The 13,633-nt window shown below is 56.8% G+C and overlaps 1 protein-coding gene across 4 annotated transcripts in view; it reads left to right on the forward strand.

Annotated features, from left to right (window-relative positions):
* The window catches only part of NTNG2 (netrin G2), a 66,685-nt gene that overhangs the window by 39,725 nt on the left and 13,327 nt on the right, over positions 1-13,633 (forward strand). For all 4 annotated transcript variants that reach the window (XM_057313806.1, XM_057313807.1, XM_044389694.3 and 1 more), the window contains one exon: positions 12,675-12,847. In XM_057313806.1, coding sequence (XP_057169789.1) covers positions 12,675-12,847 — 173 coding nt within the window. The remainder of the gene's footprint in view (positions 1-12,674; positions 12,848-13,633) is intronic.

Genomic DNA, 13,633 nt, shown 5'->3' on the forward strand with positions numbered 1-13,633 from the left:
ACAGAGGGTGACCTTGCAGCACACGAGGGGGAAAGGCACACGCACGCTGACAGATGCAATATTTGGGTCAGAATCCCGGCTTCTAACACTCTGGCAAAGAAGGACGGCCATCCCCCTGCCCCCCCCAGGCTCCAGGAGGTCTCTCTGAGGTGACAGGGCTCCAGGTGTCAGAGGGAAGCCTACATTTGCATCCCACTCTTTCCTTTGCTACGACTTCTGGCCCAAGGCAAGTCTCCCCCGTTTCCCCACCTGAGCACCTGCAGGTTAGCTCAAGGCCCCACGTGCAGCAGGTGAGCAAGAAATGGGCGCCCTTGTTATTTGGAAGGAGTCGGTTTTCACTCACCTGAACGCAAACCGCACTAGGGGGGCCCTCTCCAGCCAAGAGGAAGCTCTGGGTCTCATCTCCCCTCCAGTGTGGTCCCCACCCTCCTCATTAGTCAGCTGGCGGGAAGGAAAGGATGTGCCCCATAGCCCAAGTGACTTGGGAAGACAATGTTCCTGCCAGTGGCACAGCGAGGAGTGTGGTCCCCACAGCCTGGCGGCACTCCTCAGACGAACCCCAGGCCCCCGCAGGCTCTGCGCCCTGTCCCCCAGCTTTGTGACCCGCAGGACCTAGAGGCGTGGGCAGTGAGAGGGACAGACAGGGCCATGCAGACAGGACTGTGCAGGGGCAATGAGAGTCGGAGGGGGGGACAGAACGATTTGAGTCTATTCTCGGGCCTGGGCCTCCTCAGCAGAGGGAGCGGGGAGGGGCGGGGGGTCATTCTGAAGGCTCGCTGGCATGTCGCCCCCTCTCAAGCATGGGTTCGATGCACCGCAGCTCGCTTCCTGTACCCCCGCCCCCACCCCCACGCACTTGGCTGTGCACCCGCCCCCCGTCCCCCGCAGGCAGAAATCCACTTCTACAAGCACCTGTCACCGAACACATCAATCACTGAATCATGGTGTGCACGCTGCTCACAGACTCAAGACTCTGGGCCGTAGGGTGCCCCGAGGCCTCAGCAGGAGCCTGGGGTCCACGAGGGGCCTTAGCTTGGCTGTCCAGGACTTGGGGGGTCTCGGGGCTTCTCCCCATTCGGAGTTGCCCATTCTGAGCTTGGGATCCTGGAGGCCTCTTTCCACTCTGCGGGGCCGTGCCCTCCCTCTGGACTCCCACCCAGCCCTCCCACCCACTCCCAGCCTGAGCAAGTGCATTACATGGACTCCCGTCACCCCCCTGCCCCCTGAGAGCGGCAGCGCCAGAGCCAGGATTTCATCTGGGGAGACGACTGGCTTCTCTCTTTCGTCTTGCCCCTTCTGTACAGAGGCTTTTGCCCCAAACACAAATCCCGGCATGTCCCTCCCCTCCGTGGCTTCCCACCAACCCTAGAATCAAGTCCACACTCTGCAGCTCTGCTCACACGGCCCAGGCTTTGCCTCCCCTCCTTCGGCAGCCTGGGCTCTGAGTCCTCGCAGACCTGGTGCCCGGATGCCGGGTCCCTCTGACTTCCCTCTGGGCTGTTCCTTCTGCCCGGAGCACAACCCAGCCCTCCCTGCCCTCCTGTCTGGCCGGTTCCTCCTCCCTCGGCCTTGGCTCAGACGGCCCCTCTCTGGGGCTCCCAAAGGCTGGAGACCTGGGCAGCCACCCCCTCCATGCCCTGCTCTGGCTTTCAAGAAGTGTGGCAGTCCCAGTGCTCTGCCACAGCTACGGCGGCCACGCGTGGACACATCTGACCCCCTGACCCAGCCCCGCCCCCGGCACGGAGCTGAGTCGGGTCTGGCTTGTTCGCCCAGTGAGGCCGGGACCGGGAACCAGGTGGGCATGCTGTGTATTTATTGAACTCTTTCACTCATTCATCCATGAGCGAACGAGCTTACCATCAGTAGCTCCTTGCAGAGCAGGAAGGGCGTGGTGTGTTAGCAGCTTGGAGGCAGGGAGGCAAAGCCAGCTGGGCTTGCCAACACCCACCCTGTTGTTGCTCACCCTTCTACCATCGCACCCAGCAACGCCGATCACCCGGGCCTGGCCCTCCCATCAGGGCGCCGGGGCCCCTCACAGGGGGGAAGACATGGATCTGGCTTTAGTCAATGGCCTGGCCAGGCTGGGGTGGTGTGGGGTGGCCTTTCCAGGCCCTCCCTGGCCATAGCCACTGGCCGTCCCCAAGCCACACACTCGACCCACAGACCCACCGGCTCCCTTCCACCACCCTCTCCCGGTGGTGGGAGGCTGCCTCTGGCTGTATAATGGGTAATAGGATTTATCAATAGTCTGGAGGAGGTGATGTACGTTAAAGCACTTAATATAAAAGGACTTCGCACAGAAGCCCAAATTTGATTTGGCCAATGAACTCAATTGCCGGCCTGACCGAGTTCCAGGAGGAGCGGCAGCCAGCATTTATCCACATTACCCTGAGAAAGCCAGACCCCTCCTGCTGCTCTGCCCTCGGGGTCCCGCCTTCTGTGGTCTTGGGCACCTGGGAGCCCTCTTCCCTCCCTTCTGTACCCAGCCCTGCCTCCTTCCACTAATTCCCTGGAGAAGTCCAGCCTTTTACTGGGTCCCCTTCCCACCATCCCTGCTGCATCCTTCTGGTCCCTTGTCACCTCCTGGTCCAGCTGCGTCTCGAAGCTTTCCTCCTGACCATTGCTTGCTTCTGCAGTGGCTGCCCATCCCTCCGTAATGCTGTGCCCCAGCCAAGGTCTCTCCCTTCATCCTCCCCCAAAAAGGCCTAAGGCCCCCAGGCCATGGTGTTCCCTGTGGGGAGAGAAAGAACTCTTCAAAGGATGACCTTTGGCCAGCACGAACCCAGCACGAACCCAGCACGAACCCTGACACCCAACAATTTCCATGGCACCTGCTGGCTGGGAGGGGAAGCCCCCCACCCCTCCAGGGAGCCCCAGGCCCCTCTCAAGGCCATATCCTTCCTCCCTGGAGTGCAGACCCCAGCCCTAAGCATGAGCCCCTCCACGAGGGAAGTGCCCTTGGGGCGGTCACCTTCTCCCTCGTCCTGCAGAGCTTGTGCCAACATGTCCGGGCCCGCACAGGTGGGGCTGAGCTTCCCTCTAAACCCAGCAGCCCATTGACACGTCTCCCAGAAAACAGAACTGTTTTTACCCAAAGGTACAGGCTCTATTGGCAGAGAAATGGGCAGACACCACGGCTGCTTAAAAATAGTCGCTTGTCCCTAACAGCTCCAGCCTTCAGGGTGTCGAGAACACGCAAGTCCACTCTCCGTTCGCCCTGCGTGTAATAACACACGGACCAGCGGCCAGCTGGGGGGACACCAGGCAGAGGGGACCCGTTACCAAGAACCACCAGGGCTCTGGGCTCTCCCCTGAGCCCCCCATGTGCCCCATGTCTGAGGGGTCCCTGAAATCCTGGTGGGTTTGACCTTGGAGGGGAGCCAGCCCTGGGTCCCTCCTCCCTGCCGGGCTCCAGCACCTGCCTCTCTCTCTCTCTCTCTGTCTCTCGTTGCACCCCCACCCCTGCCCAGGAGCGATGACATCACTCTTTCCGGCTGCCAGGCGTTGACCTACATTCCTCCCGCCCTCCCATCCGGGAGGCACTCCAAACACCCGCTGCTCTCGCCCCGAGGAGGGAAGGGCCCGCTCACGATTTTCGTGGAGCGCTGGTGCCAGGCCCATGGCCAGATGGCGCTCCCGCCAGCAGCTCCCGGGCACCGCCCGCCCTCCCTGCGGGGCAGGGCACGCTCTGGCCTCGCCGGGGCCGGTGGCCCTGCGGTCCCCACGATTGTGCGGCTGCCGAGGCCCCAGCCAGGCCCCGCAGGTGGACAGGAGGGGGTGATGTCGGCGTGCCAGTCTCCTCTTGGCAGGAGCAGAGCGCAGTCCCCGAGAACTGGGGTTGTCTGGGATGGCCCTCCCCCGGAGGTGAGGCCTGGCCCCACCTGCAGACTGTTGTCATCCCCGGGGCTCGTTAGGGACTCATTGATTTGAGAAGGGGGCTGAGGCCCTCTGTCTGGAGGGCGGGCAACGGGGCCAGCTTCCAGTGGGCGAGTGGGTACAGCCCATGCCAGGCCACAGGAGGGGTCAGGAGTTGGGCTGGAAGGCCATGACTCAGCTGTGTACATGAGCAGAGATGGCAGGTGAGGCTGCCAGGGGAAATGCCCCGTTAAATTTGAATTTCAGATAAACAACAAACATTGTTTTTTTTAGTATAAGTATGTCTCAAATATGCCATGGGATATACTTATACTAAAAACCTATTCATTGTTTACCTGAAATTCAAAGTTAACCGGGCACCCTATATTTTTATTTGCCAGATCTGTCTCCTCAGGAAAGTGGCTCTGAGATGACAGTGTGTTTGTCCCCCGGTGGGGAGCCCCAGGGCCTGGAAAACAGGCAAGCTGATCTGGGAGCTGCTGGCCACTGACAGGCTCTGGGGTAGGACGCTGACAGGACAGATGAGGGGGCCTGTCTTGGGCTGGGCACCTGGGGGCTGCCACATAAGGGTCACCCACACTCCCACCTCGGTGACCTATCAGCCACTAGCAATCTGTGCGGTGCTTGCTCTATGCCAGACCCCGTGTCGTGCTCCCCAGTAACAGTGCCCCTCCCTCCCAACAGCCCCGTCGGAGGGGAGACTGACACCCTGGGGCTGGTCACCTGCCGCCAGACGCGGCTCCAGCCCGGACACGGCCTGACTGTTAACGCAGCAGCCGCTCTGAGCCAGAGGCTGCGGTGAGATCGCTCATTCATTCCACGGATCCCGGGAGCCCTCCGTGGGCCCGGCAGTGTGTCGGGCACTTACGAGCAATGAAATAGCAAAATTGAAAATCTCAGATGTAATTCTACCCTTCCAAGTGGCCAAGGAAAGTTCTGAGTCCCGGAGAAGTGACTTGCTCAAGGTCACCCAGCAAATTAGGAGCCGGGCCTGGGCGAGAGTCTGGTTGCTGACTCAGCACCGCTCCCTCTCTGTCCCTCCCTCTCCCTCTCTGTCCCTCTTTGTCCCTCTCTCTCTCCCTCTCTTTTTCTTCTTCTCTCTCTCTCTTTCTCTCTCCTTCCGTCTTCCCATTCTCTCTCTCCTCTCACCCTCTCTCTGTCTCTCATGGAGCCACTCCTGCTCTGTCAATAGACCTAAAGCCTGGGGCTCCCAGATGGGGCCAGGGTGGGGAGGGGCAGCAGGGCCCGGTGGGCTGGAGCGTCCGCTAGCCGGTGGCAGTCCCCTGGGGCCTGGCCGGCCTCACACTGTCCCTCTGTTCATTATTAAATAATGCTTCCTGATGGATGAGCTGGAAGGTGCTGTGTGGTGGGGTCAGGTGGCTCAGGTGATGGTTTTCTGGTGAGATTGATGGTTCTCAAAGGTCAAATTCAGAAAGCAATTCCTTCGGAAAATTGATCCCATGTCTCCGGAGAAACATTCGGGCCGGAGGGGCAACCACGCACCCAGGCCTGCACACAGGCAGAAGCTCATGCCGGGAGGGAAGGTGGGAAAGGGCTTCTTTCTTCTGTGGCTGCCTGTTTCCTGGACCAAGGCCAAGCCTCAGAATTAGGGAGGCTGTGGGTGGGGCACAGCCTTGTGTCCCCTCCCCTGGCCTTGGTCATCTCTGTGCGATCAGGAGGAGGCGAGCTCCAAGAGCCTCGAGGTGGGAAAGGGGCTGTGAGGTCCATCTCCAGTCCCTGACAGCCCCGAGTTCCAATCCTGCCTGTCCCACCCAGAGACCTGGAGTGAGTTACTACCAGGACCTCCCAGAATCTAGTGTCCTCACCTGCGAAGTGGGGGGAGTGTGCCTTCTGGGTTTTCACCAGGATTCGGTTAACAATGCGTGTTGCACAGAGCCTGTCCACATATGAGCGCTCAATAAATTATTGATATACGCTTCCTTATTTTTTTATTTATTTCATCTCCCAAGGGCCTTCTGGAATAGCGAAGAGAAATCCCAGAAGGACTGCAAGCAGCCTGAGGGAGGGTGGGAAAGGACATGCCCGTGTCTGGGGGACTGAGGGTAGTTTGCACTCCTCTGGGCCCATGTCTGACAGCTCGGACCCTCTCCAGGCCACTGCCCCTGCCTGCTTGCAGCCCTTCCTAAGGCGGGGCTCACCAGCTGTGTGGCCTTGGGCAACTCATTTCCCTTCTCTGTGCCTCAATTCCTTACGTACAAAATAGAGATGATAGTAATACACCTTCCGCAAGGCTCTTGTGAAGAGTTGGCGCCTTCATTCAGGGAAAGCTTTCAAGATCCCTGTCTCCAGGAGCTCATAAGTTTAAGCAATGGGAAACCCAATCAGACGCTAACATTTGTGAAGCACTTCTGCGCACTGAGCAGGTCCTTCATAGACCACATCTCAGCTGCGTCTTACAACAACCCTGGGGGGCAGGGGCCACTGCCATCTCTATTTTGCAGACTAGAAACGGAGCCGTGGGAAGTTCCACAACCTTCCTAAGGTCACATGGTAAGTGGCCAAACATCCCAGGCTAGTGTGACGAGGGGCCAGGGCTACCATCTTGCAATGACCAGGAAAAGCAGGAGGAAGGGCGCAGACCCTGGATGGTCACTGCTGTGTGCGGGGGCTTTGGTTTCGGCAGGTGCATTACTTCCGTCCATTCATTCATTCCCTCATTCACAGGTGACCAATGCCACCAACCCTCATGACAGCCTTGGGGTAAGCAGGTGACAAAACTGGGACTCCAGGGCTCCGTGGTGCCCCCACCCCCACTGGCCACCAGGGAGTCCGGGCATTGAGTGCAAGCTCTGGCATGGGGCTGCCTTGACTCCAGTTCTGGCTTCTGCCCTCTCCTGGCCGGGGAACCTCGGGCAGTGCACTTCCCTGTCCTGGGCCTCAGTTTCCCCATCTGCTCAATGGACATAATAACGGTATGTCGTTCCTGGGATTGCTGGGAAAGGCCCGTGCACTCTGTCATGTGGCGCTCTCAGAATGATGCCACGTGTCAGCCATACTCAGCCAGCGACCTTAATAAAGCCCTGTTTCCTGGGCTTTGGTCACTTAGGTAACCCCTTCACGATTTTCCCATATCCCAGTTATTATTATTCATTCATTCATTCATTCATTCATTCATTCATCCAACAGCTTACTGAGATATAATTTACATACCACGCAACACACCCATGTAAAGCGTGCAGCTCGATGGCTCTAATCTGCGCACAGATGCATGTACCCACCCCGCAGTCAAGCTTGCGACCATTTTCATCACCTTAAAACGAATCCCTGCCCCCCTCCCCCAGCCCCTGGCAACCACTAATCTACTCTCTGTCTCTGTGGATTTGCCTAATCTGGACATTTCGTATAAATGGAATCACACGTATTTGCCCTTTTGTGTCTGGCTTAATTTTTGCTTAGCCTCACGATCTCCAGGTTCACCCATGCTGCAGCCGGTGTCAGGACTCCATTCCCTTGATGGCCCAATAATATTCCATTGTATGTATTTCGTTTTTCTATTGACGGACACTTGGGTTGTTTCTGCTTTTTGGCTACTGTGAGTGGTGCTGCTACGGACAACCGTGCCACGTTTTCGCGTGGGCGTGCGCTCGTTTCTCCTGGACATACACCTACCCCTGCGGGGGGAGCCGCTGGGTCACGTGGTGTTGCTGGGTACCTGTGTGTGGTCCTGCGAGGAACCAGACTGCTTCCCAAAGCAACCGCAGTGTCCTACCTTCCCACCAGCAGCGTATGAGGGTTTCGGTTTCCCCACGTCCTTGCCAACGCCTGTTGTCATCTGTGTGCGTGATAGGCACCCTAAGATGCACGTGGAGGGGGACCTCGCAGTGATCTGGATTTGGCTGATGGTTAATGATACTGAGCGTCTTGTCACGGTCCTGTTGGCTGTGTGTGTCTTTCTTGGGGAAAAGGTCTATGCAGATCCTTTCACCATTTGAGAAATTGGGTTATGTTTTTATTATCGAGGTGCAGGAGTTCATAATGTAGTCTAGATATAAGTCGCAAATTTTTTCTCCCCTTCTATGAATTATCTTTTCACTTTCTTGATTGTGGCCTCTGACACACACAAGTTTTTAATTTTGATAAAATCCCACGTATACATTTTTTTCTTCTGTCGTCTGTGCTTTGGGGGTCTTGGATAAGAAACCACTGCTTTACCCAAAGTCCCAGAGATTTGCCCGTGTGTTTCTGTTTTTCTAGTTTTAGCTCTTACGTATAGTCTTCGATCGATTTTGGGTTAATTTCTGTTTATGGAGTGACTTCATTCTCGTGCATGTGGATTTCGCATATTATTTACTTACTTGCTTAATAGCTGCTTTAAGTGAATGTACTTTATTGCCTCCCCCACTATAGGCGATTATACTTTTAAGATCCCAGGTCTGATGAGTCTGTCACTTAAAAAAAAATACCGTGTTCACAGTAAATACTACCCCCGGGATGTTCTATAGTTCATACGTGCGTCTCCCCAGCCACGTCGTGTGCTCCACCGTGGGAGACGGTGCTGAAGCTGACGCTTACTGGGGTGAGGGACCATGTAACAGGGGCTGACGGAGCAGGGATTGTGAAAAGTCCCCCTGCAGAAGTGATATTTGGCCTTGAACCTGACACTTGCCCCAGGGGTTAGCTTTGGGAGACGGGGGCTGGGCCTGGCAGCGTGCTCCAGGTAGAGGGAACGGCCTATGCAGTGGTCCAGAGGAAAGCAAGCTCAGAGCACGTGCTGGACAGAGATGGGGAGGGAGAGACAGAGAGACCTGGAGAGACAGAGAGAGAGCGACACAAGGAGAGAGCCAGAAAGGCCAAGCCCCTTGCTCGTGTGCGCACACACCTGCGTACACACAGAGGCAGCGTCGGCCAGACCTTCCTGCAGAGACAGGAAGTCGAAGAAGCAGCCCCACTGACGGGGTTCCGTTTCTGTGCCAGCCCTGGTGAGGCTTCCCCCCACTATGTGGGCTTCTCCTGGCAGCCATGCCCAACAGGGAACTTCTCTCCTTGGTGGGGGAGGCACCGAGCTCATTCCAGGGCTCAGCCGGGAAGGGTGGGGAAGCCAAGACGCCCTCTGGGAGAGGAGGCCTGTGGGGGGGCCTGGCCAGCATGGGACTGGGGCAGAGCCGGGGTCAGGATTTGAGTCTAGAGTCACTAGCTGCACGGCCTTGGCTTCTCCCCAGCCTGGACCCCACGGGCCTGGCCAGCCCTGACACCCCGGACTCCCTGCTACCATCATTACAATCTGCTTCTCAGATTCAGCCGGGCTTTATGCATTTTTAACAAGCCAAGGTCAGTGTTATCACCCAAAGTTGCGATGGCAATCTTTTCTTTATGTAGCTGATATCTAAAAATATCCCGTCCTCAGGCCAGAGGCATGGAGTACATTCCTGGTTCCACATAGCTGGGGTGTTCCTCTCCAGCTAGCTCAGTGGGATGGTAAATAGGAATTCAGAAGGGAGAAAAAAAAAAATCTGAGGTCAAATTCATTTTGCAAACAAACTTCTGTTAGACAAAGTCAGACAGGTTTCTTTCTGCAGGACTTGTCAGAGCCTTGATCCGCTAACGGGCACTGTGGGTGTGGGGATCAGGGAGGGGGACGTGAGGACATTAGGGACACACCATATGTGCTGACCAGTAAGGTTAAGCACAGGACCTCTCTTTGCCAAGGACTAGCTCTAGGGTCTTGTTTCCCAGTGAAGAAGTGTCACCAACAGGTGCCTACCCATTCCCCTGTGCCTTTCTGAGAGCCGAGCACACGGTAGGCCCACAGTGCCTATGTGGCCGTGGATTGGAACTCCGGAAAAGAATGAACAGGCTTCTTCATGCGCCATGGAGCCCAGCTCTGCAGTGCAGTAGATTCTCGACAGGGTCAGGGCCAGGGCTGGGGGGCGGCTGGAGTGAGAAGAGTACAGACTTCAGCACCTGCTGACACCATGGACAGGGCCTTTGTCTGCGTCAGAATTCCCTTCCAGAGAATTTGGGAGGCATCCCTGGACCCGAGAACTGAGTCAGGAACAACAGGTGGTGTGTGACTTGGAGCAGGGTTTCCCACCCAGCCCCCCGAGACCTGAGGGACCCACTTCTCCCCCCACCACCAGAGGAAAGGCATGTGTGAGCTCAGCGGCCAGCCGCCCTCCCCACCCTGGCCTGACCACCCAGTTTAAAATAACATTTATCATCTGCTTATAAACATAATACCTGTTCACGATAGAGAATGTAGGAGACGTGCCGTGTGACAAAGAAGAAAATAAAAGCTATGTATCAGCCCATCCCCTCCCGACCTAGGACAACCACGCTACTACCCAGATACATTTTCTCTTGGTGATTTGGGTGTGGATATATGTATTTGAAATGTAACCAGAAGACGCATGTATTAGTCTGCTCAGGGATACCGTAACTGAGTACCACAGACTGGCCTCACTGGGGGGGCCTCCGTGCCTCCACCCGAGCCCAGCCTCTGTTCTCTGCCACCCGATGCCCAGCTTTCTCCCTGACCTCCGCACCCTGGCTCTGGCCGCCCAGACAGGCCACTCTGCATGGAGCTGCCACAGGGATGTAGACGATGAACCAGGGCAGACTGCCTCCAACCTCCCAGTGGCCTCTGAGTCCTGAACTGGCCTCCTCCCACCTGCCTTCTCAGCCCTCGGGTCTTTCCTCCTGTTCTTGCCTCTTTCCAGAAGGTTCTCTCCTCCTTGTCTGGCAAACTCCTGATTCTCCTTCAGGCCAGTTTAAAACTGTTCTTCCTGGAAGCCTATCCTGTTCCCCCAAGTCTAAGTTAGGACCCCCCACAATACCCTTTCCTCTGTATGATGCTTAGGCACCTGTAACAATTGCTATTAATTAAAGAGTCTCACGATGACTATTGTCAGATTAATAGACGCTGTGTTTTGGAGCAGTTTTAGGCTTAGAGAAACTCGAGCCCGTGGTGGAGAGTCCCCGATACCCCCGTCCCCTGTACGCAGCCCCCATCATTACCGTCGGCACTAGTGTGGTCCATTTGTTACAGGTGTTGAGCAGGGATGCGTTACCATGAACCAGAGCCTGTAGGTTACATCAGGGGTCCCTCTCAGTGTTGTCAGCTCTGCGGGTTTGCACCAATGCACAGTGTCCTGCCTCCACCATGACCGTGTCACACTGGATGTCTTCACTGCCTAAGATGCCCCCGTGCTCCACAGATTCAACCCAGTCACTGGTTTTAATCATTGCCCTACTAGACTGTATACCCCACCAGGGCAGGGACCCCACCTGCTTTGTTGACCAACCCACGATCTGTTCCGCAGCCCACAGCCTGGCACATAACAGGTACCCTCTCTCTATAGTTTCTGCGTATTTTAATAAAAACAGGGTTCTACTAAACACGTTATTCTGCAAGTTGCTTTTTACAAATGTTGACAATATACCTTGGAAATCTTCCCGTATCAGAACCTAGAGCACTCTTGCTTTCTTTCTATTATGGAGAATTTCCAGCATGCACGCAGAGGACTGCCATATACCTGCCCCTGGCTTGGGCAGTTAACAGCTCGTGGTCTCTCTGGTTTCAGCCCCATCTCTGGCCACCTGCTTCCTTTCCGTGTTATTCTGAAGCAAATCCCAGACCCCAGTTCATTTCATCTGTAAATACTTCAGTGTGTATCTTGAAAAGAGAAGGACTTTTAAAAATGTAACCAGACCACCATCCCCGCACCTAATCAACAGTAATTTAAGGTCATCAAGGACAGTCAGTCTTCCGATTTCCAGTTGTTTCATGAATATTTGTTTATCTGAGTTTTGAACAAGATCCAGATGAGGTCCTCGCCCTGCAATTGGTTGATGCCTTTGAGGCTTCTCTTGATCTGCCCCCCCCATCAGTTTTTTCCCCCCTGCCCTTCATCTGGGAGGGAAGCTGGCTCATCGCTCCTGCAGTCCCCTCTGTCTGGACTGGCCTGACTGCGTCCCACTGCTGTTGTTACGTCTCTGCCCTCCGTGTTTCCTGGGATTTTATAGATGGATGCAGAGTCTCGATCAGATTCCAGTTCAGTGTGTGTCTTGGTAAGACCAGGTTGGGGTGCCATGTGTCCTTGCATTGGGAAGCACTGTCTGGTCGGCGGTCTCTGTGAGATGGCAGGCTGCTGCCGCTCGGAGCCTAGAGCCGTTTGCGAAGGGGGGGCTGCTACATGGCGACCTTCTAATCCTACCTTGCTTCTTCGGTTATTAGCTGGGATGCTTCTATAAAAAGAAACATCCCCTCATCCACAGTTGGTTACCTGGAGGTACAGTTTACACAGGACAGACAGGACATGCTTGATTCTCTCCCTTTATTTACCGGATTTCAGGATAATGAGTTGCCTATAAATATTTGAATGAATGAATGAATAATATATGTGTGGATGAACTGACAGGGGTTTGGGAGTCGGGGTTCTCTCCATCTGCCCTCAAGGGTGTGGGCGTGGGCCGAGGCTGAGAGCTGAGCTGCGGCCCTGGGCCGGGGCCGGGGCTACACCGGGACGGCCAGTGAGCAGCTCTTGCTGCCTGTCAGCCTGCCTTGGTCGAGAGCAAAGGTGAATAGGACGAGGCGTCTGGGTCAAGGTCGCGGCACACACCATCAGACAGGGGAGTAGACCAGCAGCAGGGGCTCCAGGGGCAGCTTTATCCTGGGAAAGCGTTGAAATGATGCTTTCTGAAGAGCAGGGCAAGCGGGGAGGTTTCGTCCCGGGGGAGAGTCCTAGCAGGCTGGACGGGAGGCCTCCGGGGTCACCCTCCCGCGTCCACCTGCCTACCATTCACTGCCATCTCTGGCCCTCTGTGCCCCCCCCCCCCAGGTGCAAGTGCAACCTGCACGCTAACCTGTGCTCGGTGCGGGAGGGCAGCCTGCAGTGTGAGTGTGAGCACAACACCACGGGCCCCGACTGCGGCAAGTGCAAGAGGAACTTCCGCACCCGGTCCTGGCGCGCTGGCTCCTACCTGCCGCTGCCCCACGGCTCTCCCAACGCGTGTACGTACCCCCCACCCGGCCCTGGCCGGCGAGGCTGCGGTCTCCCCTGCTCTCCACCGTGGGAGCTGTGGGTCACACGCGCGTGCACTACCTGCACGCACACATGCTAGCACGCACACGCACAGACGTGCGTGCAAACGTGTGCACAAGTACAAGCGTGCGTGCGCGTGCACACTCACACCCCCTGTTACACGGCACACCTGCCTCCTGCAACACCTAAGCCCTTCCCGGCCCCGGGCGCCCAGGGAAACCCGAGAGGAGCTGCTCGGCATCTCTCCCGCTGTCCTTCCGCTGCTTGACGCCGCGGGCTGGAGAGAAGACACCACAGGGTGTCGGGAGGGGGGCCGCAGAGACCCCGACTCCAGACTGGGGTTAGCAGCACCGTAACCAGCATTCACAGGGCATTGACAGCCTGCCACACAGGCACTGCCCCCCCCTTGACCCTCAGAGTCGGCCCTGCAAGTGGGTCTCTGATCCCATTTTACAGAGGGGTGCTTTCAGGCCTGGCTGGAGATCCCTGCCAGCCTCGCAGCCTCCTTTCTCTGCATCGTCCCCTCCTCCCGCTCAGCCTTCCCGTGCCAGGGGAATGCTCCTCGCGGTGTGCCCACACGTGCCTGCATTGTCAACACCCTCTGGGGGGGTCCCCACTCATCAGGGGCCCCCAGCATAGTCCATGGATGTTTTCATGAAGTCACAAGTCCCAGGGAGCCCCCGAGCTGCTGTGGGAGGGGCTGGGCCTGGCCCCCAGGGTGGACTGTCCCTGACCATCCCCTTAGCGATGTCACT

The sequence above is a fragment of the Ursus arctos genome, unplaced genomic scaffold, assembly GCF_023065955.2.
Source record: "Ursus arctos isolate Adak ecotype North America unplaced genomic scaffold, UrsArc2.0 scaffold_18, whole genome shotgun sequence".
NCBI lineage: Eukaryota > Metazoa > Chordata > Mammalia > Carnivora > Ursidae > Ursus > Ursus arctos.